Raw genomic sequence first — 26551 nt, forward strand, 5'->3', positions numbered from 1 at the left:
GACATGTATGATACACAGGCCAATAAAACTATTTCAAGAACTGAACTTTGCATCAAACTATGCACCCCTCCCCCATAAAACCCCCTTTTGGGGGGGAAAGTTCTCCTGCCTCTGAAGACAGCATGAGGCCAGTTGCCCTTTCTGTACAAGAGAGAGAAAATAGAAAGGAAAGAGTCTCACACTGCTGGTAGTTACTTCCTTTATAGTCAAAGAAGCTACTCCCAATTTATCCAGGGTAAGCTGGAGTTCAGCATCTGGCTCAATATCTGTTACGCTGCTCTCAAATGCCCTGAAACATAAAGGGACCCTGAGAACAAAATGCACTACGTGGGTCTGCCTCTCCTTCTCAAGCTAGACCACGTCTGCAGGGGACCGCTTGCTAATGCAAGGTTTCTCAGAGCTCTGTGAGTTGCCACTTTGAAAACCAGCAGCAAGATCCTGGCCCCAGAGCTCTCCTCTTAGGTTGGTGGAGAAAACATTTTGGCTTATGATCCAAGTGGTGCTTCCAGCACCACAGGATGTACTGCCAAAACAGAAGATGGTGGTCTGCCTGCTTTACCTGAGGCAGGTTAGGGCATTGTATCTTGTGCTGTATCAGTGTTGATAGTATCTTTGCTAAGAGGTTAACTAATGGATTTGCATGGGATAGTTTGGATGGGGATGATCCTGCCTCACGCAGGGGGTTGGACTAGATGACCTATGGAGGTCCCTTCCAGCTTGACTTCTCTATGAAGCTCTGGGATTAGGAAAAACTAAAATAACCCCTGAACTCTGAAGAAGCTCCTTCAGGCATTGAGAGCTTAGTCTAGACTGGCTTCAACAAGTGGAAAGCCAGGAGCCTCAGAGATGGGGGTGCACCACAAGAAGTCAGGGCTGCCCAAAGAAAGAAGTGGACAGCCTTATACCATCATCAGGGGCATGAAGACAGGAGAGAGGAAGACAGAAAAAGGGGTTTTACACACATGCACTGGTGAAAGGAGCAAGAGAAACCCTGCAGAGGTTCTCCCAAAGTTTTGAGCTCACAGAGCTGTTCAAAGCCTTTGGCAAAACCTTGACTTAACAAGAGAGCAACATATGTCAAATGACCTCCGTTCAAGGAGCCTACAACATACAAAAGCAGTCCCACCACAAACAGAGCAGGGAGCCAGCTCCTTCCCCAAGCACATGCCGAGCTGCTCTAAGAGGCAGATACCTTTTCAATGACACGGTTCCCTCCAAAGCGCGTCACAAACTCAGCAGGCGAGGCAACGGTGAAGTCCCGGTGGAGATCCAGCTTCTTCTGCTCCCGGCCTTTCTTGATCAAGCACAGTCCTGACATGCTGGGCCTGAATCAGGTATAAAATATCCATGAAAACTGAAATCAGTCAGTTCAAGACTAACGCCAGGCTAAGCAAACAGTTCAGAAGGGCAGACCCACAACGATCCAGATCTGGGATTTGGGGGAGGGACGCGTTTTCCAAGAAAGCAAAAGGCTGATAAGCTTTATAATACAAACAATTATACTTCTTGTTGTGCCTCCCAGCCAAGTCTCTCAGAGCAAACATGAGTCCAGTAAGCAATACGATGGCCATGAGGGATGGTGGCACTATAAAGGATTGCTTATTCCCACTGGTGAGAGGTTGACACTGCCAGGATAGAGAACAGCACCCTGCAACACTGCTTGGAGAGTGCAGGAGAAGACTGTCTCCCCTTGAAACACTGAGGTCAGTAAGTCCAGGCTAGCAGACTATAATGCTATAGGGCTGAATTCCCTCTCCTGGTGGAAAGTGCATGGGGATCATTAATGACCACAAATGACCAGGAACTCAACTTTGCACCACTACTTTCAAAAGCAATGATATTAGGCAGCTTTGCTCCTAGGAAAAATGTTCTCTCTCCAATTACTGACAGATACACAGCTTAAAGTGTGGCTGACGGCAAGCCTAAGTTTTCATGTCCAACCTCAGGGGCATGGATGTCTACAGTTACCAGAGTTTTCCGGCATGATGCACAGAGAAGGGTAAGTGTGTGGGTACAAGCATGGTCAGCTCCTGACAGGGACTTGTCCCTCCTCATCACCATTTGCAGATTGGACGATGCTGGGAATGGACCAGCGCCCTGTGGAGATGAAATGCTGTGCTACACAGCCCCACATGGGACGCCAGACGTGAGGGCGTCCGTTCCACACCCGAAATCTCTACCACTGCCCAGTGTCGGAGCCAAGGCCTGCTGCACAGTAAATGAACTTTGTGCGGAGGGGGCCGCTGCTCGGCAGGAAGGGCGTCTGTTGTCAAGCTTGGGTTGATATTAACCTCTATTTTTCAAACGTTATGCTTCAAGCATCCTCAGGACCCCAAATGCCTCCATGTACCCACCTTCCTCCCCTCTGTCTCCAACGCAGGCAACTCTACATCAGGTTTCTGTGGCCCCAAGACAGATTCTGTATTTTATCTGTCTGGCCAGGTCCTTACAGAGGCTGCCCCAGCCTCTTCAGGTGCAGAAGGCAGAATGACCAATGTAGCTTTACTGTACTGGGGAAAGAAAGCCCCATGTAGAGGGCACAGGACACCCCATGGGGCCTCACCCTTCTCCCACCACCCCCAGACAAGGCTCTGACCATGCAGGATATCCACAGCATCTGGGATGAGATCCTTTCCCAGCAGAAGCCTAATCATAGACCTTTCCCAAGCACAACCAAAGGTGCCAGTTAAAAAGAAAGACCAGCTGAGCCTAGATCAGGGACAAAGGCTTCATAGATTCACAGATTGTAAGGCTGGAAGGGACCTCGGAAGTTCGTCGGGTCCAGCTCCTATGAGGCCGTTTACAGGTGACACCACGGGTTGGGTCACACTTGTTTCACAAGCTGGGAAGGCTTCTAAAGTTACAAGTGGCCACAACCCTTTCTGCAACACACCGCAGCGGGCTGTTTTGTGATTCACTCTCTGCCCTGTAATAGGAGTAGGCTGCCACTTGTCACCGGGAGGAGCTCCCCCCAGTCATCAGGAATGGGGCTGACTTGGACAGCTGGAGAGAAGCACATGGACCGGCAGTGCGAGGAACTGGCACTGAGCCACCCTTGCGTTGGCAAAACACCCTGCAAGACACCTCGCTAGCCTAGCCTGGCAGCTGTACTTAGTGGACCCTCCCTAATGGCGGTGCTCTCTGTGGTGGGTGCTACAGGTTGATTTGCTGCTTGGTTCACATGCCATGTTGCTTTCTTGTGGCTCTGCACTGCCCCGTGCAGAGGTGTGAAATGACTAGTATTTATACTGCAGTGGTGCCTAGATGTTGCAGTGGAGAAAGGAGCCCTGGCTCTGCTGGACATCTGGATACACTCCAAGCATCCTTTGAGCTTAACTCAGAGTCCTCTCAAATATCCAGCTTTCATCCTCTCCTCCTGTCCCCATGCTCTGGAGGAGAAGCCATGTACAGGGAGATTGCCCCCCATTTCTCTGTGCCACTGGTTTCCTTCCTTCTCTTTCCCAAACCTTCTCTGTCTTCCTCCAAACGGCTGTTGAAAGGTATACAACCTCCCACCCGCTTTGTTAGGGACCTCTAGAACAGCCTCAGCAACAGCAAGCCATCCAAGTCCCTCACCACATGATCCATTGAATCATTACCTACCTCCCCTGGGGGAACTAGTTTTCTCAGCTTAGCAGATCTATTATATTACCCAGACAGACCCTTACAAATGTCAATGAGCCCTGATGATCCCAGACACGGCTATGTGACACCCAGCTACAACACAGCTATATCTCGACACCCACAACGTGGTTGGGACCCAAATCTCATATCATGCACATTTTGTCAAGTGCATATGAGTGGGGTTTTTCCATGCTCGAGTTGCATTGATGTAGCATTCTCCCTCTGCCCGTCCCGAGCAAGCCTGGCATTTCCACGTGTCCTTGAAAAAGATAGGAAAGTTACTTCCACAATCCTAAGGAAATCAGAACCGCATCTATCCTTTGGTATCGGCATCACCAATGAAATATACTGAACCTTCAACCAAAGAAAATGCAGGGTTTAGGGTTAATCTGTTCAGCAATGTTTAATGAGGTCTCATAGCCAGTTCCTAACACAGGTCTCTTATTTTTAACGGCGCTGGTAACAGGCCAGCTGCTATGATACAGCCAACAATTTTGAAGCATAAATAATACTCCTGGACTGTTCATAAGTATCACGCCACTTTGGATGGTATATGAAACCATCATGGAAAAATCCTCGACAGTTTTCCTATTAGAAAGAGCCTTCAGGGACAGGCAATGTCAAATACAGAGAGTTGGCCAAAGCAAATAGATATTCTGGCTCATCCTCCAAAGCTTGCATGGTGTACCAATACCGATCTGGTCCCAAACACTGGAGCACGGCACATGAAGTTACAGGTGTCCCTGCTGTATTAGCTTGGACTCGAACCACCGCCCTTGCCAGCAAAGGTCAGTAACTGCAGCCTCCGCTGGTTTTGATTCAGTTTACGGCTCACTGTCCTGTTACCATCCAGAACCTATCTGGAATAGAGCAGGGCACATTACAACACAAAAAAAGACCTCCAATACAGGTGGCCTGTCTCTGTCCACCTAATACCCTCGCCCACCACCCAGCTGGATTACTGACACACACTATCTTCCTACAGCTGCTCTGTCCAAGGCTACTGCGCCACATGCCAGCCATCCCAACAAGCACAGCTGGCAGACAACATCTGTCCACGTTGTTCTCAGGGATCTGGAGAGGCCCCCTGAGGGAGGCTGAAGGCATCAGAGATACAAGACCCTAGGGAGCATCATCTCCAGCCTGCATCCACCTTCCAGGGCAGCGCTTCTCAAACGAGGGTCCGCAGACTAGGGTAGATGGAGACTTTAAAGAGGATGCGAGAGGAACAAACGAGAAAGCAGGAGGAAAAGGGAAAGGACTTTCTCTTAGGGGGAGATTATGGTATGGCCGTAGGGACACAAAGTACTACCTTATTTATCCTCCATTCCACAGAGGCATTGAGAAGAAAGCAGCGTGACAAGTTAGAGAGGGGCGCCAGACCTCAAAACGTTTGAGGACCACCTGTTGTAAAGCATAACCGAGGAGGAACAAGCAAAAGCCTTTGATAACTGGGAAGAGAGAGCCAAGGGAAAGGAGAGAAGGCATTAGGCTCCAGGATACAGGGGAAGAACTGAAGGCAGAAGAACTCATTACAACAGAAATCGATCTAGCAACACACCCACTCGTTATCATATACGGGACTTGTGCGGCCTTTGACTCCACATAGGAAAGCACATTGCACACAGATAATAAACCCTGCTATTTAGCAGGCCTTTTTTTATCCCCAGGTTAAAAGAGACCAAGGCACTAAGATGTTACATGACTGACCCCCAGGCCAGACAGCATAGCAGCAGTGTCAGAGCAGCTGCCAGACTCGCGTTCAGTCTTCCAGCCCGTGTTGCTTCTCAGCCTTGCGGCCTGCTGCCTTTTTCCCCAGGAGTACAGACCTACTCCGGCTTCAGGTTGGCGCCCGAGTCTGCAAGTCTGCATCTGCTCAAAGCTTTGAACATGCAATGGGCTCCAATTTTGCCACACAGGGGTGGGTGCTTATCAAAACTTGGCACACAACCGTCAGACAATCACAATGAAAAACAGGGGCAGCTTGGATCAGGAAATCACGCACCACAGAAGTGCCCTATCGGTCATGTCAGACCAACAGTTACCTTATTATGGCAGCCCCGTGCCCAACCTCAAGTCTCCTAACTTCACTCATAAGCACATTAGAGACTCTCAGATTTAGTCCCAGTGCAGTATCAAGCCCCGTATCTCCTCAGTTCTGCTCAGACCATGTCTTCACAAACTTCATGGGCAGGGAAGGTCCGGGAACAATCGTGACTATCAAGATGGGACGATCCTCAACTAGCAAGATCAGAAATCAAGTGAGTTGAGCAACAAGGGGAGACTTTCAGCAGTTCTCTAAAGCAAACACGCATGGGCGTCCCTCCCCCCCACCTCCCATTTTCACAAAACCCACCATCTCTTTGAGTTCAGCGAGAAGTGTCAGCTGAAGCCCTAGCCAGCAGGTGCCAAATCAGTGCAAAACACTTTTAACTGTGCAGCCCACAAAAGAGAAACCACCCGGTCTGTTTTCCGTCATCCCAGCTCAGTGAACGCCAATAAAGGGAACGTACAGAACGAGCGGCAGAAAAGCTGGGGTGGAAAAGGGTTTTTTAAAGCTATAACTGCAGGGTAACTCCAGGATTGTGGGTTTGCATATTTAAAAGAAATGACGCTTCAGTGGGAAACACTGTTTACAGAGGCAGGAGGAAACGAAGGTAGGAAATGCCACACGCTTTACTTTGCAGAACAGAGTGAAACTGCAGCGACGACTCGCTGCCAGGCTCTGAAAACTAATGGAGCGGGGAAGCGACATGCCTCGGGAAAGCAGCTGTCTCCATATCCCTGTGCGCTGCTCAGTACCCTCAAAGCTCCGCGTACCAAGTGTTTGTTAACCTTTGCATCTGGAGCAGGATCAGCAGCTCGTGCAGTGTGGGCAGCAGTGTTTACATGGTGAAGTGACCTTCTGTCACTGCCAGTCCCCAGGAACTGCTCCCTTGACCAAAGCTAAAATTCATGCCAGAACTCCACCCAGAGAGAGGGACCTGGAAATGCCTGCATGCCTACTGCCCCCAACCCAGGAGCCGGCAGCAGGCATCTTCTTTTGGACCAAGGCGAGCAAAAGTTCCAGCTGTTCAGAAAGCGACATCCTGCCATCCTCTCTTCAGACCGCTCTAGCCAGGAGGTTTCCCTTGTCTCCTGCACTGACCTTATCAGACCCTGGAACCAGTCGAGGCTGGACCCATCTCATCCCTCCAGTCTGCAATTAAGCATGGGAGTGGGGGGTCCCCTGCAGAGTTCAGCCAGGCCACCGCCTCCTCCTCCTCCTCCATTCCTGTCTCTCTCTCTTCCCCGCCTCTGTTTCTTCCCCTTCCCCTTCCCCAGGCAGCCACAGTGACAATAGCAAACTCGACAGCATCACCGTGCGGCACATGCAGAAACTTTACTGAAATGACCTTGGGCCGCATGCTCTTAAAGCTACAACCACGCAGAGCAGGTTCCCTGTTAATAGAGGGGGGAGCAGCAGGGACTGCATAATCCACATAAGGAAGTGGGAAGGGGGTGAATGCAGCTCTACCCTCACTGCACCAGGGTGCACACTGCACAAACCCACTGCCAGTGGTGTTCAAGTGGCTTTGGATACTTTCCACTCTCCAAATTCATAGATTCATAGATGTTAGGGTCAGAAGGGACTTCAATAGATCATCGAGTTCGCCCCCCTGCCCTGGGCAGGAAAGTGTGCGGGGTTCAGATGACCCCAGCCAGATGCCCATCTAACCTCCTCTTGAAGACCCCCAGGATAGGGGAGAGCACCACCTCCCTTGGGAGCCCGTTCCAGATTGTGGCTACTCTATCTGTGAAGAAGTTCCTCCTAATGTCCAGTCTAAATCTGCTCTCTGCTAGCTTGTGGCCATTATTTCTTGTGACCCCCAGGGGCGCCTTGGTGAGTAAAGCCTCACCAATTCCTTTCTGTGCCCCCGTGATGAACTTATAGGCAGCCGCAAGGGCGCCTCTCAACCTTCTCTTGCGGAGGCTGAAGAGGTCCAGGTGCCCCAGTCTCTCCTCACAGGGCTTGGCCTGCAAGCCCTTAACCATATGAGTGGCCCTTCTCTGGACCCTCTCCAGGTTACCCACATCCCCCTTCAAGTGTGGGGCCCAAAACTTGATGCAGTACTCCAACTGTGGTCTGACCAGTGCCCGATAGAGGGGAAATATCACCTCCTTGGCTCTGTTTGTCATGCATCTGCTGATGCACGATAAAGTGCAGTTAGCTTTGCTGATTATTTCATCACACTGACGACTCATGTTCATCTTGGAGTCCACTAGGACTCTGAGATCCCTTTCTGCTTCCGTGCTGCCGAGCAGGTCATTCCCTAGGAGGTGGGTGTGCTGGACATTTTTCCTCCCTAGGTGCAGCACTTTGCACTTCTCCTTGCTGAATTACATTCTATTGTTTTCTGCCCATTTGTCCAACCTGTCCAGGTCTGCCTGTAGTAGTTCCCTGCCTTCCAGTGTGTCCACTTCTCCCCACAGTTTTGTATCATCCGCAAACTTGGACAGAGTACACTTCACTCCCTTGTCCAAGTCACTGATGAAGACATTGAAAAGTATCAGTCCAAAGACCAAGTCCTGCGGGACCCCACTGCCCACGTCCTTCCAGGTCGATGGACACAAATTGTGGACACTTTCCACCAATGCATGGGTTTCCCTTGTGCAGAATGCTGCATAAACAGAGGCATCCATGACCTTGGCCTTTGAACTGCTTGCAGCCTAAGACCCCCCCCTGCCAGGGGTAGATAAATTGTGCATGTGAAAAGTCCTCGTTAATTGTATAACTGCATACACAAATGCTGACCCCACCACCAGACCAGGCCATTTCAGCTGAGCTATGAAATCCTGAGCAAGTTCTTCCTGTGTCCGGCCCTACATGGGGCAGAAGGGGGTAAAGGGTTTGGTAGGATATGCTGTCATGCCTTCTCACATCAACTTGGCTAAGGGGAGACGTTTAATGTGCTGATACCATGGCAAGGAGCATGAAAGTATCAGCAACGACCCACACACAAGGCAGGAGGCATGTAAAGGCATATGATGAATAGGGTTGGGCCAGACCTGGAGCCCTTGCTCAAAATGCCAACCCAAGGACTCTGTGGGAGCCTGTATCAGAGTCTATAGCCCACCTTCGCACAGGTCACCTTCAGCACCATGGCACAGAGCCAGTGTACCAGGGTAGACCCTGCTGCCTGGCCCAGCCTTTGAAGGACAGCAGCTGGCTCAACTCCAGGGTGCCTGGTGTCGGCATTCTGGAAAAGCACATGCTGCACTGTCTCCTTCAATACACCCCAAGGTCAGTGGACCAGCACACTCTGGCTTTAGTGACAGCAGTGGCATGGATCCCACCCTATCCTCTGTCCCCACACCACCTCTGACATCTCACACACTTTCATCACTCCCCTACCCTAAACACCCCCAGCCCAAAAAGAGACCTTCTACAGAGACTCCTTTGATCTGCAATCACAGCAGACCCCAGGCAAGGCCCCTTTATCATTTTAAGGGTGATGCCATGTGGTTTCAAGCAGTGCCCATCCACCCTGATGTCCCAGGTGTCTGGAGTGCTGTCAACTGGTGCAGCAACCCACCCTGCCTTAGCCAAAGGCTCTCTAGAAAGAATCACTGTGCAGATCAGGGCTGAGTACAAGCAGCTCACTCTGCCCAGGAAAAAGCTGCAGGTTCAATCACAATTATTTCAGCAACTGCATCAGAGGAGCTCAAAACGATGCCACACCTGTTTGACGTTCACAACCCCACCTGCAAGTTCAATCAGGGTCACCGGTGCTACTTGATAGATGCAGGAACCCAGGTACACAGAGAATAAGCAAAAAGCTTGAGACTAGCACAGGGGGCTTGCAACCAAGCTGGGGCCAGAGCTGAGGAATCCAAGCTCCCTGGATATCACCTGCCTATCCAAGGTGTTAAGACACAAGCTCTGACCCTGCCTGCTGTGCCTCTGCCCAACTCAATGCCAAGTAACCTTATTGCAAGTCCTGAAAGAGGTGCACTTTGGTTGTAAGGAATGGTACCTGCTTCAGCATATTCGTAGATGGTGAATTGAACTCACCAAGTCAGAAAGCAGAGGAATGTTGTCAGGAGCTGCCCATATTATGCTGACATGGCAAGTTCAGTGTAAGTTTGCTGCAAACTTCTGGATTGAACCTGGCTGCTGGGGTTGTGCAATGAGGGGGAACACAGCACGATTAAATCATGCTGCCCTTCTTGAAACCCTTCTTTCTGCAGGGGGTTAGGAGGACAATACCAGTTCTAACCATTTCCAAAGGCAACACTGGGAGAGAAGCAGGAAGGACCCACAGCCCGACTGCGGGTTTAGGATTCATTTAGGATTTTCACTGAAAACCAGATCCTTAACATCCAATGAGCAAAATCAAGGCCAGACCTCGGGCAATTTAGGCCCAATGCCTGATTAATGCAACTGTGCACTAATTAAAAAAAAAAGAGGGGGGGAAGTAACCTAACGTTTCACTGAGTAACTAGGTTCATTTGTAAAAGCAGTGGCCCTATCTGTAGGGTTGATCAGAATTTAACATTTATTCTTTGGGTAGAAGCTGCCCAAAAAGCATGCCCGTAATTCCTGCCATTATTTCACAGCTAAACCAAAGCATACCTGTCACAGCTGGAAGGCACCTGGCAGGCAAAAGCACACAACAACTTCCCTTTGTATTGAGCATGAGCTTATATCACCCGCTATTTTCCCAGAGTATTTCCTTGGTGCGCTGGACAGAACTTTGTACAGTCACTTCACCTTTTTCTCTGCACAGTAAGCCAGTGGCACCTGCCTGGTTGGTCTGAGTCTTTCACCCAGAAGCAGGAGAGAGAAGAGATACGGTTACAAATAGAAAAATGTGATCAGGAAATCAGGGAGATGCCAGGGCAGTGTCAATCATGTTCCCGATGGTGATTTGTCCCCTGCCTGCCTCGTCACAGTCAAGGGATTAAAATGCATCTTGCAGTATTTTCTGCATTTGAATCCAGCTGTGACTTTTCTGTTTGTTACTGAAATCAGGGGTATATTTTCAGCCCCCTAGGAGCTCGGAGCAGGGAGAAACTATTCCAGGCTGCTCTGGAGAATGCGGGACTCACTGCTACCCGGTCAGGTGTGGTCCCAAATTGCAAGAAATAGGAGGCAGGGCTGGAAGGGATCTCAGAAAGTCATCTTGCTCGAGGCAGGATCACCCCTGACTAAACCATCCCAGCCACGTGTCTGTTCAACTTGCTCTTGAATATTTCCAGGGCTGGAGATTTCACATCCTCTCTAAGCAGCCGGTTCCAATGCTCGACCCCGCTTAGAGTCAGACAGTTCCTTCTCATCTCCAGCCTCAATTTGCCCTGCTGCAGCTGGAGACTTCTAGTCCTGTCCCCTACAGCCAAGGGGAAAGGCCCACCTCCATCCTCTCTATAGTTGCCCTTCAGGTATGTGAAACATGTATCAAATCCCCACCCCTCAATCTTCTCCTACCCAGGGTAAATAACCTTAGTTCTTTCAGCTTTTCCTCGTAAAGAGAGACATACCAAAATCATAAGAAATCAAGCAGAGAAAGGGACTGCAGAGGGAAGTCCTGCAGTCTTGAATGGTTAGCTTGGGGATGGTCCGAAACCGCAGCATAATTACCCTGATTAAGCCCGGGGAAGCCATTAATCCATGCTTAATAATGCATGGGTTAATGGCTTAATCAGGGTAATTAAGCTGCAGTTTCAGACCACCTGCCAATTTGTGCAGAGAAGCAGGACTGCAGGGGCCCCTTGGCCAACCAGAGGTATGGAGGGGTCCCGCCGTGATAAGCCTGCGAAAGTGGTGGCCGGCCCCGGGATCTCCCTGAGAAATGGGCCACCTGTCTCCTCGAGTTGGGTAGACCCCTACTTATAAGTCTTGCAGCCAGGCCTCAAATCATTGTTGTTGCTCTCGGCTGGATTCTTTCCAATCCATCCACATCCATCTTGAAGCGTGGAGGGGAAACTGGTCACTGCACCAGACAGTCCACCAGATGTGAGACTGAATTGCAGTCAATTTGTTATACCAACAAAGATATTCGTAGCATTCTGCAGTACTGTAACAGGCAAAAAAGGCCTCTTAGGCCCATCGCAGCACAATTAATTCTCACTTGTGATAAAACACTGATTGGGAATGACCAACAAGTGCAATTTCACTGAGTAGGGTCCCGGTCTCCCCTGTCTGTTTTAGCAACCTGAGAGCTCGATGCAGCACGGGCTCTGCTTTTAAACCTTTGCTGAGAGAGGCTGCCGGGCGCCTGCGGACATCCTTATGGAAGCCCAGTGGCAAGGCTCCACTGAAACACCAGCGAGTGGATCATTGTAAAAAGGCTAAGAGATTGAAAAGAAAAGAATGCCATTTTTAAAAAGTTATCAATCAGAAAAGACAAAAAAAAAAAAAAGGTTGGCAGTAAGATGAGCTGGGTGTGGGATTTTTTTTGGCTAATGGTTAGCGTTCTGCACAGTGCATAATTTCCCCTGTCCCTCACCACCCCACGTGGACAGCTCTGACCCAGCTGCTCTTTACCTCATGACGGTGGAGAAAGATCCTGACTCCAAGAGGGAAGTCACTGAGAAAGACTCAAAAGAGGAGGAGCTGGCCCCGCTCACCATGCTGCCTCTTCTGCTCGTGACCTTGAAGGAGCCAGAGACAACCTCGTCATCGGAGGAGTTATCCTCGAAAGATCCAAGCACGAACTTGGCCATGGCTTGTCTGTTGAGCTGGGCCTGTCTTGGCTCCATCAACTGCTCCTGCTCGTCCCTGGAGAAGGACCTCGCTGGCTTTAGCTGCTTGTTTAAGGAAGGAAGAGACCCGCGGGATAAAGGCCTCGTGGAACTGGTGGCTGGAACTGCTGGGCCGGGTGAATCGGAGGGAGAAGGGACACTGGGAGGCTTGTCCTGTAAAGGCCTTTCTGCGGGTTGTTTATGGGCTTCCATGACAATCTCCTCCAAGCCCAGCGCGGTCCCAGCAGATGGTGGCTGGGTTACTGAGCTCTCCTGCGGTTCACGCGTTGATGCTTTCGACGGCTGCTCCTTGTTTTCAGAGGCTGCTTGCGGTTCTGGACTTCGTTGCTCCATCTCTGACCTGATCTGCTTCATCGGGTGAGACTCTGCCATTTTGGTCCAAACGCACCATATCAAAATCAGAAAGGACAGCAGGGACAGCAGCACCATTCAGAAACCCTGGAAGAAGAAGAGATGAGTGATGACAACAACTGCATTTAAGCCTGCCTCGGTGTGCTAACGGGTCACAGGCGAGCACCTTGCTCTACCAGAGAGAAAGCAGACTTCGTCCTAAATGTCACCACTGGAGCAGACAATACTGTGAGACTTCTGTGATCGGGTCTGGTGTGACAGCTGCTGCATCCCGGGAACACTGGGAGCGTGATCACAGCAGGAAGGACAGACCTCCACTTCCCTTTCCCCCAGGCACAGATCTCTGACTTGCGAACAAGATTCTCCACTAGCTGTCAGCGGTGTGTGTACTGGAGTAACAGAGTACAGCAGTCAGCGGCCAGGTCTCTCCTCTCTCTTGCACACACACACAAAGCAAAAGTAGAGCATCCTTTAGGAGACACTCTTCAATTATATTTCTAACGCACACTGCTCAAGTCAGACAGCAATGACCTACTTTATATTTTGTGCAACAAACCTTCTGACAAACCTTGTTTTGCCTGGTCCGGTATTCGGCACTGCACCATACTGTAGCTAAACTGGAGATGCTGTTACAGCATGAGCTATTTTTACTCCCTGAAAGCAGAACCCCGGGAAGAGCTAGCTGGTGTTACGCTCCACACCACACTTCTCAATGATATGCTTAACGCAAGTCAACAGTGGGGCTATTTGCATAGGAACATGACATGAGTGCAAGTTCATGCAAGTTTGAGAACATCAGGTGCGCTTTCACTTGGACATCCAAAGTCAAGCTAAGTTTATAGAGACTGAAGAGATTTCTCTCCCACTTACGGACACTGGATGGATCAACTTCTATTTCTGTGTCTGTCTTCCCCCCACAGGTTCCCATACAGGTAGCACGGTGCTCTGGTATTGCTTCATTTCCCAATGGTAGGCTACTACAAAAGACCACCAGCAAACGTTTCCCGTGGCCGCATTTACAAAGAGCGCTATCCCCCTGGACAGGAAAAAAAAAAGATGACCCCAGAAAAATCAGCTCTCTCCCTCAGCACTGGCTGCCTTCGAGAGCGGTAATCACTAGAAGGACTTAGCAAATGCCAAACCAGTACCTCTGCTTCACTATCAGCAAATGGGGCTGGCATCCTGGTATCTGATATGGGACTTGTCCAAGGTTTTGGTGTTGATTGTTGTCTACCAGTAGGTTCATCTGCCACACACTGTTTGCCTTCCCAAAGGTTAAACCTCTCTCATAGCAAAACACTGCAAATCTCTTTTTAGAGACCTGGTTGAATGCTGAATCCTCCACAATGGTTTTAGTCCCTGATCCCTTGTGCCCCCTCTACACATTACAGCTATTACACAATCAGCTGGTCAACTGTGCAATGGACTGAGACCAGCCACCCGTGTAAAGCACCTTACACACCATAAACAGCTAGACCTCGAAAACGCGTGCTAACTTCAGCGCTTCAGCTTGAATATGCACGTGCATGTGCAGCAAGGAATACACTGAGGGCTATCTGCCAGTCCTCCAGCATCCCAAGATGTACTGCTCTATCTCCAGTGTAAACGTCTCTGGAAAAGAACAAGGAAGAAACCCTTACCCTAGAACTGACTTGAGCCCCAGGTTCATTGCCCCGAGCCAGGAGCACAAAGTACAGGAGAGATATCCCCGCCACCCCCATGCGTGCAGGGCCCCTGCCGCACTGGAGCGGAGCCCGGGGCCTCCTGGGCAGCAGCAACCACATGGGGTGGGGGGATATCCCTGGGGGTCCTGGGGGATGACTCCTTAGTAGAGGCCTCTAATTCTTTCAGGGGTGCTGCTGAGCAGAGCGCTCCACCAGCTGCTCAGCAGCCTTTTCTCCACCTCCTGACAGCCTGCCCTATGCATGTCTAGCTGTGCAAGAAGTCTTTGTTGCACAAGAAAAGCTATACCATGACTGGAATAACATCTAGACATCCTTCCAGTACACCAGAAACACCAGGATGTCTCTCTGGGTGCCCGCGGCTTGAATCCACTCATGTGTCGACATAGATTGGCTCATTGTTTGGTGGATGGCCCATTTTCTGCATAAGCAGGCTCAGGGAAGCAGGGGGAGAAAATGAAAGTGAGAAGGAAACCTCAGGCTCCTTACACTATGGCTGGCAGTTGGGAGAAATGGAGTTTTGCGAGCAGGTAGCAAACAACCAGCCAAGAGGATGGCAACCCTTCAAATACACAGTGGCTCTACAAACACTTCCTATCTCTTCTGCAAAATCCTTGGCTGGGTCACTCCGCTCTTGGTGAGTGCCCAGCTCCTGCAGTATTATTGTTTCCTATGGGAACCTTTCACCAGGTAGCAGTACACAAGTGCTATAAAGACGTGAGCGAGGCATGGCAAGCAACCAGAGCCTGACTCATCTGCACCAGATGCAGACCCCTGCACGTGCCAGGGGCTGGAGCATCGCATCAGCAGTGTTCAGGCAGCTGCTAGAAGTACTGCAGGCAAAGGAGTCAGTCCAGAGTCAGAGAAGGGGGTAAGAGCTAAATGAGACACCCAGGCTGTCCAGCTCCACAGGGAAGAGGAAAGAAACAGAGCAGAAGGACTCGGTCTTTCTTTACCCCGCTGCCTTTTACTTTGTACCATTCCAGACGCTGCTGTTGGGGTTTGATTTCCTTCCCTGGCCCCTCGACTACAAGAGAGAAAACAGCAGCTACCAGTCTCCTGCCGTTTGTCCAACAAATGACGGCGGCAAACCTGGGTGTTTATTTTTAGAGGGCAGATCCTGCAGAAGTATGCTGCATCCCCACATGACTCTGGCATGATCCCTTGCGAGGGATCAGCCGACTGGGAAGGAACACAGTGTCCCTGGGCATCTGCGGGGTGGGCCGCCCTCCGCTCGGTTTCGCTGTCTGGAATGGAGCAGAAATAAGTAGCAAAGGGAGGCAGGGAGATTGTAGGCCCCGATCCCCCAAGCACCATGCACGTGCTTAGCTTCTCCGCCAGAGCTTGCTGAAGGGGAGGATGTGTATCATCCAAACAGCCAAAGGACTCCTGCTGCTGAAGTCTGCTGCATCTACATCAAACGTTGCTGCCCTTGCTAGAGTCCCAGCAGTCCCCAAGCATAGAGGAGCCCCGAGGAGCATTTGCCATCATATATTGGAGCTCACAACTCAGGAGGGATTTTAGATCCCTGCTGGCTGGTAGGTGGTTCTTTCACAAGAACCCAGCTAGACTTCTGCCACCAGCGGCTTCCCTGCCGGATGCCCGCCTTGCCGCTCTCACCCGGGTCTCAGTTACCTCGAGGATGCAACGTGCTGCGCAGAACGTCGCCTCCTTACAGCTCTGTGGAAACCAAAGCTGGTGCAGGGGGCTGTGAGGGGCATCTTGCTGGGAGCACGTGATCCAGTTTTGCAGGATCCGTGCTGGCTGCGTCTTGCTCTCCAGGTCGACGATCAGGTCGAGTACAACCTGTGAAGCCCTCAAGACCATGCTATCTATTGGATCTCCCTGCACCCAACTGCACAGCTGGCGTCAGCAGCTTGCATAGGGCCCACTGTAAAAGAGGGGGAACATGGCAGGGTCTTGTCCAGCGAGGTGCTGGTAATCTAGATGTCTTCCCGGACCTGGTGCAAACTAGCCCCAATTTGATGGATGTCTGGGAGCACTACAAAAGCCCCCTGTCGGACAGGGTTTCTGAAAGGAGAAAAGGATGTTCTCCCCACAAATTGCAAAGGCAGAAAGAAGTTCCTGCAGAACTATCGCCCTGAAACTCGCCACGGAGAAATCAAACACACACACGAGCATTTACCGAATCAAGGGAGGGGAGAAAAATCCAATGCACAGATTACAAACATCATAAAAAGGACTACACACAACTGAGAAGCATGACCCAGTCAACACTGTGGTCCTACAACTGAAAACATAGCCAGCTTCTTTATATTCAGAGCTGATTTTTAAAAAGCCATTTAGTGAGCATTTAGATCGCTCCGCATTTGCTTTTTAGACAGCTTGGATGAGGTAAAAAGGATCCATTCTAAGAGGTTTATCATTTAGACTGTGCTAAAAAGTAAGGAAGAACCAGTGGGTCTTATTTGCAGTTCTCCAACATTTCAAGCAGCCAATTACCACTGATAAACACTCACACTATTTCTCTACGCAGATGTGTTGCATCTCTACATTAGAGAGGCAACAAGTTAATTGCAGATAATCCACTTACCATCTTCTTCGGGCTCTGGGATCTTCTTAAGTGCTCCTTCCTTTTATGTCCTCCGTAGTTTGCTTTCAGCATTGAAAAGTTCCCAAGGACTAAATATTTAACACGCCTCGTCAGCCCCGCAGACGGGAGGCTAAGTGTCGGCGACTCTGCTTATTGCACTTGGCACGGGTTACGGTGACGAACATCAACTTAAAATCAACCTGCGGTATAAAAAATACTTTATTAGCCTCCAACCTTGGCATCTCTGAATATAGCTAATACCCTTCTAGTCAGAACAAGGCACACATTGCTGCATTAAAGTCGCCAATGCAGTTCCTGACTTTCCTAATGGGAGAGAACTCAAGGGGCTGGGCCGGCTTGAATCATAGGCTATGCTAGATATCCAAGCAGCTACAGAATACGAGGGACCTGAAAACATGCAACCAGGCATCCAAACTGCCTTCTTAGCGAAAACGGTCTCAGCCAACCCTGAGCAGCCCCTAAGCAAAGCCACATGCACGAAGAAGACAACTTACTTTGAAAGCCCTCCAGTCATCAGGGTGCGCAAGGGGGTGAAGATATCAATTGCCAACTGACTCCCCCGCTTGGCTTCGTGTTGCACGCGCTTTTGCTAAATTAAGGTTATCGTATTTGTGGCACTTAGAGAAAATACCTTCCCATTATTTTGCCTACAAAACCTTTACAGCTGCCAAAGTTAACTAAGCAAGCAGATGTGGGGAATGACTCCTTTAGATCAACATTGCAGGGTTGTTGCCCTGCGTACAAAAAAGGGCTTGCTAGATTTATATGGAACAAAGGTCAGACTCTGCTCCAGAATGAACAACTGCGGGCGGCTGAGAAAGCCAGGCACAAATACCTTTCACTGCTGCCCGCGATAAGCCTGGATAATAAACAGAGACAGCTAATGTGGAAAGTTGTAATTAAAAAAACCCAAACAAAACCCTAAAACATGTGTCTTGTGTGGGGAAGAAAACAATACTGGCACCAATCCAATAAAAAAGCCTGACAGCAATAAAAAGCAGGTTAAAAATAGGCCATTTAAAAAAATGAAATAAGTCAAAGACAACTATTTTTACTTCTCAAGTGTCAGACGTGCGGGTGCTGGGGTCTGTGTACTATTGCTGCCGGGCTGAGATTTCACAAGCAGACTCCGGTTTGCATGCTACATCTATGCCCTGAGCGCTGTGGGTAGGGACAGCATGGAAAAGGCAGCTCAGCAACAACATTTAGCAGAGCCACATCACATCAAGAATGAGGGTTTTTTTGCAGGGCTCTTCTCAGTTTTTTCTGTCCACCTTCCCTTGGTATCCAAGCCAGGAGCTCCCAGATGATGTTTTCCCCCTTATCGATGTCCATGTGTAGATGGCATCTTATTATCGTTCTGGCACGGCGCTGGTCGGTGACTAACTTGGAAACACTCTTGCACAAGGGCCCCTGGCACAAACTGATGGTTGGGCTTTTGGAGATGAAAGTCTCCCTCTGGGGACTGGTCAACTATGCCACTCTTTAAGGGTCCCAGGCAAGGCTTTCCAACCTTTCCCAGCATGGTGGCACGTGTTATCTCCCAAAGAGGAGGGAGAAACCCTGGGAACTGAGATGCCCTTTCTAAAGCAAGGAAAGAAGTGCTGGCACTTACCCCCTACAGAGGGGAAAATCCTGCTTCAGATCTTGGGCATGAATTTGAGCCCGCCATCCCAATCTTCATTGCATACCCATGTAAATCAAACCCCCTGGGGACAAGGCTAGAGAAGAGCTCCAAGCTGGACCAAGCTCGAGAGGAAGGGCACGCAGTTGCCACCCTCCACCACCGCTGTCATCCACAAACCTCCTTGAAGAAGGCTGTGGTGTTTGAAGGGGACAAGGGAGGCATCCCAGCCTCGGAGGGAGGAAGGACCTGCCTGGCCTCAGCTGGAGGCAGAGCAGGTTGCAAAGCTTGCCTTTGCCCTCTCTGGATTGAAAAAAACCCAGGCTCCTGCCCTGCTGTGGGCTGCCCAAGCCCTTCTCTCCATGCAGCAAAGCTCTCAGCATAACCCCCTCCTTGCCTTGCTTTCCAGGACCTGCTGTGGGCTGCCCAAGCCCTTCCCTAGGACAGTCCTTGCACCAGGTCCCCGGGGGCTGGCGTCATGCCTCGGGCTCCCCGGGTGGCGCGGGGCTCGCACGTGGGCGCACGCACGTGGCAGGTTCCCCCGCCGCCGCTGCCGTGGGCACGCCGGCCGGGGATCCCTCCCCTGCGCTCTCCACGCAGCTGCACGGGGACAGGCTCCAGCCGGAGGGGAGGGCAAGGCAAGCCTCCGCAAGAGCCGCGTGCTCTGCACCGAGGACTCTCAACCGGGGATAGCAGCACCCTGGGGCCCTTCCAGGGCGGACAAGCAGGGAGAGGTGCAGGCAAGAGCCACAAGATCAGGCTGGAGATCTCCAGGAGGGATCTGTAGTGATTTGAACCAGGGCATTACAGCCTCCAGATCCATTTTACCCACAAGATCAAGCCACAGGTCTCCAGGAGGGGTCTGTAGTGATTTAAATGAGTGCATCAGAGCCTCCAGACCCTTTTTAGCGACAGAAAAGAGAACAGAGCAGGGATTGGGGGGGGGGGGTTTGCCAACTGCGGATTGCTGCTGGAGATCTCCAGCTTTCTCTTATGCACAGGCTTGCAAAGCTCCCTAACGGCAGGTGGCACCCTTGGAAGAGATCTAAAAGTGCCCCAGGGTGCTGTGGTGCCCCGGCGAGGACTATTGCGATATATCAGACGGAGCTGATGTGGTCCGAGATCTCTGCCACAGATAATTGCTTTTTCTGTAGTCAACCCCCACACCAAGGAAAACTTGGCCCTATGTTCAGGATCACTTGAGGGTCTATTGCCATTTGATAAAGCAGGTTGGCTGTAGCAGTTCCTGCTTTACTTGTGGTAGGCTGGGGCAAGATCAAGGTTGATGGTTGTCTTAACAGTTGAGATCACAGATTTGTACAGGGTGGTTTGGAGAGGGATGATCCTGCCTCAGGGAAGGGTTACAGTAGATGATCTCTGGGGTCTTTCTTCCACCTCACCTTCTCCAGGATATGCTGGCTATTGCCAAGGGGTGCCCCGAGTCAGCTGAGGGGTAACACCAGTCTGAAAAGGTGGAGAACCACTGATTTAGGGAATACTCTGGTTCCCCTGCGTTACGTGGAGCAGGCTCAGGCGCTAGGTTTTCTTTGGCTACATTTCATAGTAGCTTCGCCAATGAACACAAATAAAAAAGCACAGCACATGTTGAAAGAAGGGATAAGTAGAAAGGCAAAACGGAACGGAGACCCCATACTCTGTCAAAAGGAAAATGACTGTTTTCCAAGTTTTTTTATATTTGTGGTAACAGAACATATTATTTCGGGTAAGAGGAACTTGACGTGGGCAAACTGAATAAAAGATTCCAGTACAAACACAAAAACAGTAGCCATTTATTTAAAAACAAAATAAAACAACAAGCTCCCTTTGCACAGTACATACAAAGAAACACAGAACTTTTTCATTTTTGCTAGTGTTACCTACTAGAACAGAGATTCAAAAATAGCTTTTTCCTATAGAGGCACTAAAATGTACTAGTATGGCATCAAAAGAAGTCATGCAGCTCCACAGAAAGGCAAAAACAACTCTTTCTTCTAATTAACTAGAGCTAAAAGAGGTATTACTGACAATTCAGCAATACTGGAAACCTGAGAATCAATATTTTTACTATTGACACAAGTGGAAGTTCTGCCATTCGCTTTGCAAGAGGAGCATCGATTGCTGCAACAGATCGTTGGGAAGTGCTTGCTGCATTAGTTCATGCAAGCATTCACATAATAAAGGAAGAGACTCCGATAATCTGCTTTGAACTAGCTGACCCACCCTCCTGCAGATTTTAGTGAAGCAAACTCTCTCCCACACTGAAAACTCAAACTTTAACTGAGCAAGATTTGATGGCGCTCAATCCATACATGCAAACCCATTTCTCAAGCCAGCAAGATATTGAATGATGACTTCAAACAAATTCCCACCACCCTTTGTAACATGCTGCCTAACTGCAGGTTCCTCTAAAACCTCACACCAGTTTAAGTGAAAAAAAACTGGCATTGCTGCTGGAAGACAGGCAAGCGTAGGTAAGAAAATATAAAAGAAAAATATGGAAAACACTTACGCTCTTTCAGGACCAGGCAGGATTTTTTTCTGACTATGCAAAAGCTAGACCCAAATCTACATGCAGGGAGTTCTAGTTTTATTGCAAATTAAGGAGGTCTTCTCATTCCCTTCCCCCAGCTGTAGCCTAAAAGGGGTTGTAACTCTCTTACTAAATCATTCTGTAGTTCAGTCGTTGTCACCAAGTGTGTACATAGGCGATGAACACACCAACTGATCTCAGAATATTCACTAGTCAAGATTTTGTGGCAATTAAAAGGATGCAACTGTCAATTTCCCTTGGAATATTAAACAAGTGCATGTTGCACATAAGCCCCCCCACCCAAAAACGTTTGATTAATTTCCCTGAAGGGACACAGATTCCTCAAGGAACTCAGACGTATACTTAAAAACACCACAGATCCTGTCAAACTTCCTGAGAAAGAATAAATGTTATCACTTTCAAGATGTCGGCATATTTCCAACCAGAAGAAACAGATTATAGCAAAAAAAAATAATGGCTTATTTTTAGCTTCTCTTGCTAAAGAAAGGTGCTTCTCCCCCTCCCAAAACCTAAAATATGGATTTCCAAACAGGGAAGCGAGGAAAAATATTGCTGAGATGGGCTTTCACTTGCAGGAGTCAAATTGCTGATGGGTTTAAACATACAAGAATCCCAACCAGTTCATTAAAAAAAGGCCTGAATACAGCCCTATTAGGTCAATGAGCCACCATTAATACACCCTTCGGTGTTTTCCTGGTTCAAGATTAGATTCAGATTTCTGCTAAACAGCAGTCCAAAAACCGGTACATCACACTGAATTCAAGTTTGCTTACTCATACAGTACATAAAAGTAGATACTAAAGAACTGGAACTTCTTCACATTAGGCCCTTCCGTTTATCCAACAGAGCAGCATCCAAAAAAAGATTCTCAGGATAGGATGACCCTTGAAAACAGGGACTGATTGACATCACCAAGCCTCCCTTCCCCCAAGTTCACGCTTGCAGCTTAGAGCGCTCGCCAGTCAATAGGCTTCTTGCCAGACATCTTCAGCAATTCGTTTGTCTTGGAGAAGTGACGGCAGCCAAAGAAGCCTCTGTACACAGACAGCGGAGAGGGGTGGGCAGTCTGCAGGATGTGGTGGCGTTTCTGGAAGAGGTTGGAGATGGTACAAAACTGTTAAATTAGGCACATTCATCTTTGCAGCTTTTGGATGCAGGCTGCCTCACTGTGTTATTACCAAAGATAGACGCTTTAATTTTTGTCCTAAAAACTAGGCTCTCTGTGCTCAGTAAGCAACTGCATTTCTAATTACAGGTGAGATTATAATTATAATACAGGTGAGATAAGATAGAAGTCAGGATGCAGAGGCTCTTTATAGAGTAATATATTACTTTGCCTTCCTTCCAAGGCTCTCTTGGAACAGAGAGAGGCCACAGAATTGGTCAAGCTCAGCCCATCTCAAGATCCTAGATATCTACGCACTTAATTTTGTAATATGCTGCAGCAGGCTCTTTTTTTCCCCATTCAAGGGACCAGAAGTCCTACATGTAGCACGCTCTACAGAAACACCCTTTCCCCTAATGAAAAAAGACCAGAGCGTTAAGTCATACCCTGTCAATGGAGCTCCCTTTCTTCTGTGCATAAGATCCCCACAGCATGAAGACGAGTCCATTCAAATTCTCGTTCAGCCAGGACACCACTGCATCGGTGAACTGTTCCCAGCCCCTCTCCCTATGGGAAGTAGCTTGGTGTGCTCGGACCGTGAGGACAGCATTGAGCAGAAGTACCCCTACTCGCAAAGGGGATAGCCGCACGTTAACACAGGCACAAAGAAAGCACAGAACAGTTAACCCAGTTTTAATCTCTCGTCCTGTTGGTCTCCTGATAAGAAAGTCACTTGAATGTGTTTGGTTTTTTTTTAATGTTATTCTCAAGGGAACAGGTAAATGGCAGATACCAAGAATGGAGTTCAAACAATTCATTTGTAGAAGAAAGGAAAACAACAAGCTGTGAAGAAATTAATGTAAAGAAATATGCACCTGATGTAAAGAGCTTCTAGATGGCAAGCCTACACAAGTAAATCTGTCAAGAGGTTGCTGAGTCAATACAATTAATACTACATGGAGATCACATTAAGTCCAAGGCAAAAATTACCGCCCAGAGCCATCGGTGCACTGTAACATGATGAATCATTAAAATTAAGCTGTATGCTTTTTTAACGAATGGCTTTAGCCTTACAAAATGTATGAACCTTCAGGCATGTCAGCTCATACTCATCATTATACATGGAAAAAAAAAATGAACATCAATTCACTGACTAATCAGAACTATTCACCCAAATAAGGAGAATTTTGCCAGGCTTGTAGGAGAATGCATCTATTTATAGTATCTTAAGAATACAAAAAATAAGAGACTTTTCAGTTTAAGAAAGGACCAACATTGTGTGTATGCTACAGAGAGAGAAAATAGACAGGCAATTTCACAGACTTATGATTGATTAAGAACGTGCTTAAGAACATGCTCAATATTTACATGCTTCTGTTCACTGCTATTTAACCCTTTTATGAGTATTAAAAGGCCATGTTCAGTTATGCTTTTTAAACAGACCTGAGTCAAGCACTTTGGAAAACGCCAGCATCTCTACTTCAACATGGCTGCAACCACCCACTCACTGAAGACAGACTCCCCATCTTGCAAGAATCAAAGGGGCAAAATTGATGGATTACCTTGCTTGGCCCATCCAGTTAGGTCCCCATGGCCGGGATGGGTGAAGTCCTCAATATCAGTTGAAAGCTCTTTGTAAATATTTTCCAAACTGCAAAAACAAAAACCATTGAAAAAAAAAGTGATGATTTCCACAAGAAAAAAATTTCAATAGAAACGTGTGGAGCTCAGGCTTGCAGGTCTGGGCCCTGAACAGAGTCCATGGTCCGACTCGCATTCTGCGAGAACAGGGATGGAGATTAAGCAAATTCAAATGCAAGCAAGTGCAATTAAAAAAAAAAAAAAGCATGTACACATCAAGATGACAGCTGTGCTTCCATGGGTCAGACTACAGGCTTTTTCTTCTCTAGCATCCCCATATTATAACTATAACTATATCTGCATGGACAAAACCTACTGTTGCCAGATTAGACTTGGGTCTTTGGAATATGCAGTCCGTTACAAAGATCCTATCACAGCAAGTCACATATTAAATTACCTCAATGGCAGTCAAAGACAAAACCTTGACCAGTTTGTGATTATGGCTATAATAACCTAGCGCAGCAAACAAAGGCAGTGTTCAAAATAGAGAAAGTATAATCCTACCTGGGTGGAGGTGGAACAGGCTTCTGAACACTAAAGCAGAGTCCATGAGCTTGGTTGGGTCCGTGGTAGGGATCTTGCCCCAAGATGACAACTTTTACCTGAACATAGACACAAGTTAGCACTGAGAACGCAGCAGCATTTCTTCAATACCCGATTTCACAACAATGTCCAAAGTGTACAGTCTGTCAGGACAGAATTACTGTAATCTACAACAAGCAGAACTACAGATAACTAAACAAACAAGTGTCTCAAATCCCCCTAACACCTGAAGTTAAAGCACTGCCTGCCTGATGAATAAGTTTTGAAGTTAAGTTTATTTTTGAAGCTTGAAGAAGCAGCATCACCAAAAATTTCTATGACAAACGTGGAGATGAGTCAACAGTTCAGCAGTTCAGTGATCTTGTAAGATTTCCATATTTTAAGGTCTGATTAACACTTTTTTCAGATAAATTTATTCCAGAAGATGTGCCAGCTGCTAACCGGCAGCTCAAGCATTTAGGAAGGTACCACCCTAAAATCCTGCACCTGAACCTTCACGGTTGAATCTGTCAGGTGCATGATGTTAAAAAGCAAAATACACAAAGTCTGCAAGTGCTACATCTGAAAGTGCAGGGGCGGGGGTCAAGAAACACAGGTGAAGAGGCCAGTGACAGCACTATCTTGCCATCATGCCACAAGCCCCTATTTCAATATCTCAGGAAGCGAAACAGGCTGAATCCTAGATGGGACAGGAACAATGTTGGCATCATCAGGAAGAGCTGCTTAACTTGTGGGACACATCCAGCCCGTAAGGCAGCGGGTTTCCCCGCAGGTCTGAACATTTGGAAATGGGGGAACAGTGGCAGCATTAACTGCAGCTCCCTTGCCGCCACATTTCCAGACCTGTGGGGAGTCCTGCAGGTTGGATGACACAGCCTTGCAGGCTAGATCATGCCAGTGTAGGGCCAGATCCAGGCATGGTGTTGGGCCAGCGTGCAGTCAAGGCCAGCAGGCCTAATAATCACACCCATGCACCAATCCTAGGTACCAAATCCAGCGCAGGGGTTGGCCTCACACCACAGGGGGACCGCCAGCGCCATGGCGGGGCCCGCGCACGCACGCGGCCATTTCGCAGCAAAACACCGCTTCTGCCCCCACGTGACGCCGCCACGCCCTGCCCATTGGGCAGCCGGCCGCGAGAGCCCGCCCCCCACTCCCCAATGGGCTATGGATCAGCACGCAGCAGCTGGGCCTAGTGCCGTGTCTGAACCTCGGACATTTAGCCCGGCCTCCCCTGCTGCACTCACGTCTTTGATGTCGCACATCTGCGTCCAGGTAAAGACCTGCTCCGGGGGCGGGTAAACCGTGTGACGCTGCCGCTCCTCTGCCACAAATGCCATGAGCTGGAGAGAGAAAAAGGACGTGAAGAAGTTAGAGGCGGTTCAGTGGCAGGCAACAAAGAAGATAAAGGGCTATTCATAAATTGTAACGAGCTGGACAGGACCTTGCAAGGTCGTCGGGTCCAGCCCCCTGCACTGGGCAGGAAAGACAACTGGGGTCAGGCTTGGAAAACAAATCATACGAGGACAGGCTGAAGGAGCTGGGCATGTTCAGCTTGCCGGAAAAAGCTTAAAAAAGGACACGGTAGCAGTCTTCAAATACGTAAAGGGCTGCCATAGAGAAGAGGGAAAGCACCTCAGCAGGACAAGCATCACTCGACGCTGCAGGAAAATAAGCCTAGCTGGGCCACCCGGAAAAACTTCGCTGTGAAGAGCCGTGAGGCAGAGGACCAGACGCCCCAGAGGGACACTGTGGACTCTCCATCACTGGAAACATTCAAGAGGAGACTGGGCGGCCACTGATCGAAGACGACTCAAGGCATAGCGATGTGACCAGGGATCCTGGTTTGCTCCGATTTAAAAAAAAAAAAAAAACCCAATTTTCGGTAACCCCTAATGCACATTTTTCCATGATTAAAACGAAACCCCGACGTATACTTATCTATATGTTAGTAGCATTTCATTTAAATCGCAGAAAAATGTGGTTTTGGAGTCACTTTAACTGAAAATTGGGTGTTGTTTTGTTTTTTTAATCAGAAAAAAACCCAGGATTCCTGGGGAGGTCGGTATTTTTACTGCGGGGATTTCCCTCCCTTCCTGCTACACGTGGG

General features: G+C 48.9%; 2 protein-coding genes across 13 annotated transcripts in view; both read right to left on the reverse strand.

Moving 5' to 3' along the window:
- Nucleotides 1-17722, reverse strand: part of ACACB (acetyl-CoA carboxylase beta) — a 59722-nt gene extending 42000 nt beyond the window's left edge. For 2 of the 11 annotated variants that reach the window (XM_014518293.2, XM_006015144.3), the window contains exons 1-4: nucleotides 17472-17721; nucleotides 16957-17156; nucleotides 12152-12807; nucleotides 1193-1325 (exon numbers count right to left, since the gene is read on the reverse strand). In XM_014518293.2, coding sequence (XP_014373779.1) covers nucleotides 1193-1325; nucleotides 12152-12798 — 780 coding nt within the window. In that variant the 5' untranslated portion in view covers nucleotides 12799-12807; nucleotides 16957-17156; nucleotides 17472-17721. Of the gene's footprint in view, nucleotides 1-1192; nucleotides 1326-6772; nucleotides 6925-12151; nucleotides 12808-12886; nucleotides 13219-13276; nucleotides 13377-13590; nucleotides 13757-15358; nucleotides 15379-16956; nucleotides 17439-17471 lie in introns of those variants that run through there. The other 9 variants (XM_025198489.1, XM_025198519.1, XM_025198487.1 and 6 more) reach the window with 9 other exon arrangements.
- Nucleotides 17723-20367: 2645 nt separating this feature from the next.
- UNG (uracil DNA glycosylase) overlaps nucleotides 20368-26551 on the reverse strand; it is a 7149-nt gene continuing 965 nt past the window's right edge. Inside the window, exons 1-6 of one of the 2 annotated variants that reach the window (XM_006015146.2) lie at nucleotides 26077-26253; nucleotides 25689-25784; nucleotides 24403-24500; nucleotides 23820-23908; nucleotides 22704-22882; nucleotides 20368-22239 (exon numbers count right to left, since the gene is read on the reverse strand). In XM_006015146.2, coding sequence (XP_006015208.1) covers nucleotides 22099-22239; nucleotides 22704-22882; nucleotides 23820-23908; nucleotides 24403-24500; nucleotides 25689-25781 — 600 coding nt within the window. In that variant the 5' untranslated portion in view covers nucleotides 25782-25784; nucleotides 26077-26253 and the 3' untranslated portion in view covers nucleotides 20368-22098. Of the gene's footprint in view, nucleotides 22240-22703; nucleotides 22883-23819; nucleotides 23909-24402; nucleotides 24501-25688; nucleotides 25785-26076; nucleotides 26254-26551 lie in introns of those variants that run through there. The other variant, XM_006015145.2, reaches the window with a different exon arrangement.

Source organism: Alligator sinensis, unplaced genomic scaffold, assembly GCF_000455745.1.
Source record: "Alligator sinensis unplaced genomic scaffold, ASM45574v1 scaffold628_2, whole genome shotgun sequence".
In the NCBI taxonomy this organism is placed as follows: domain Eukaryota; kingdom Metazoa; phylum Chordata; order Crocodylia; family Alligatoridae; genus Alligator; species Alligator sinensis.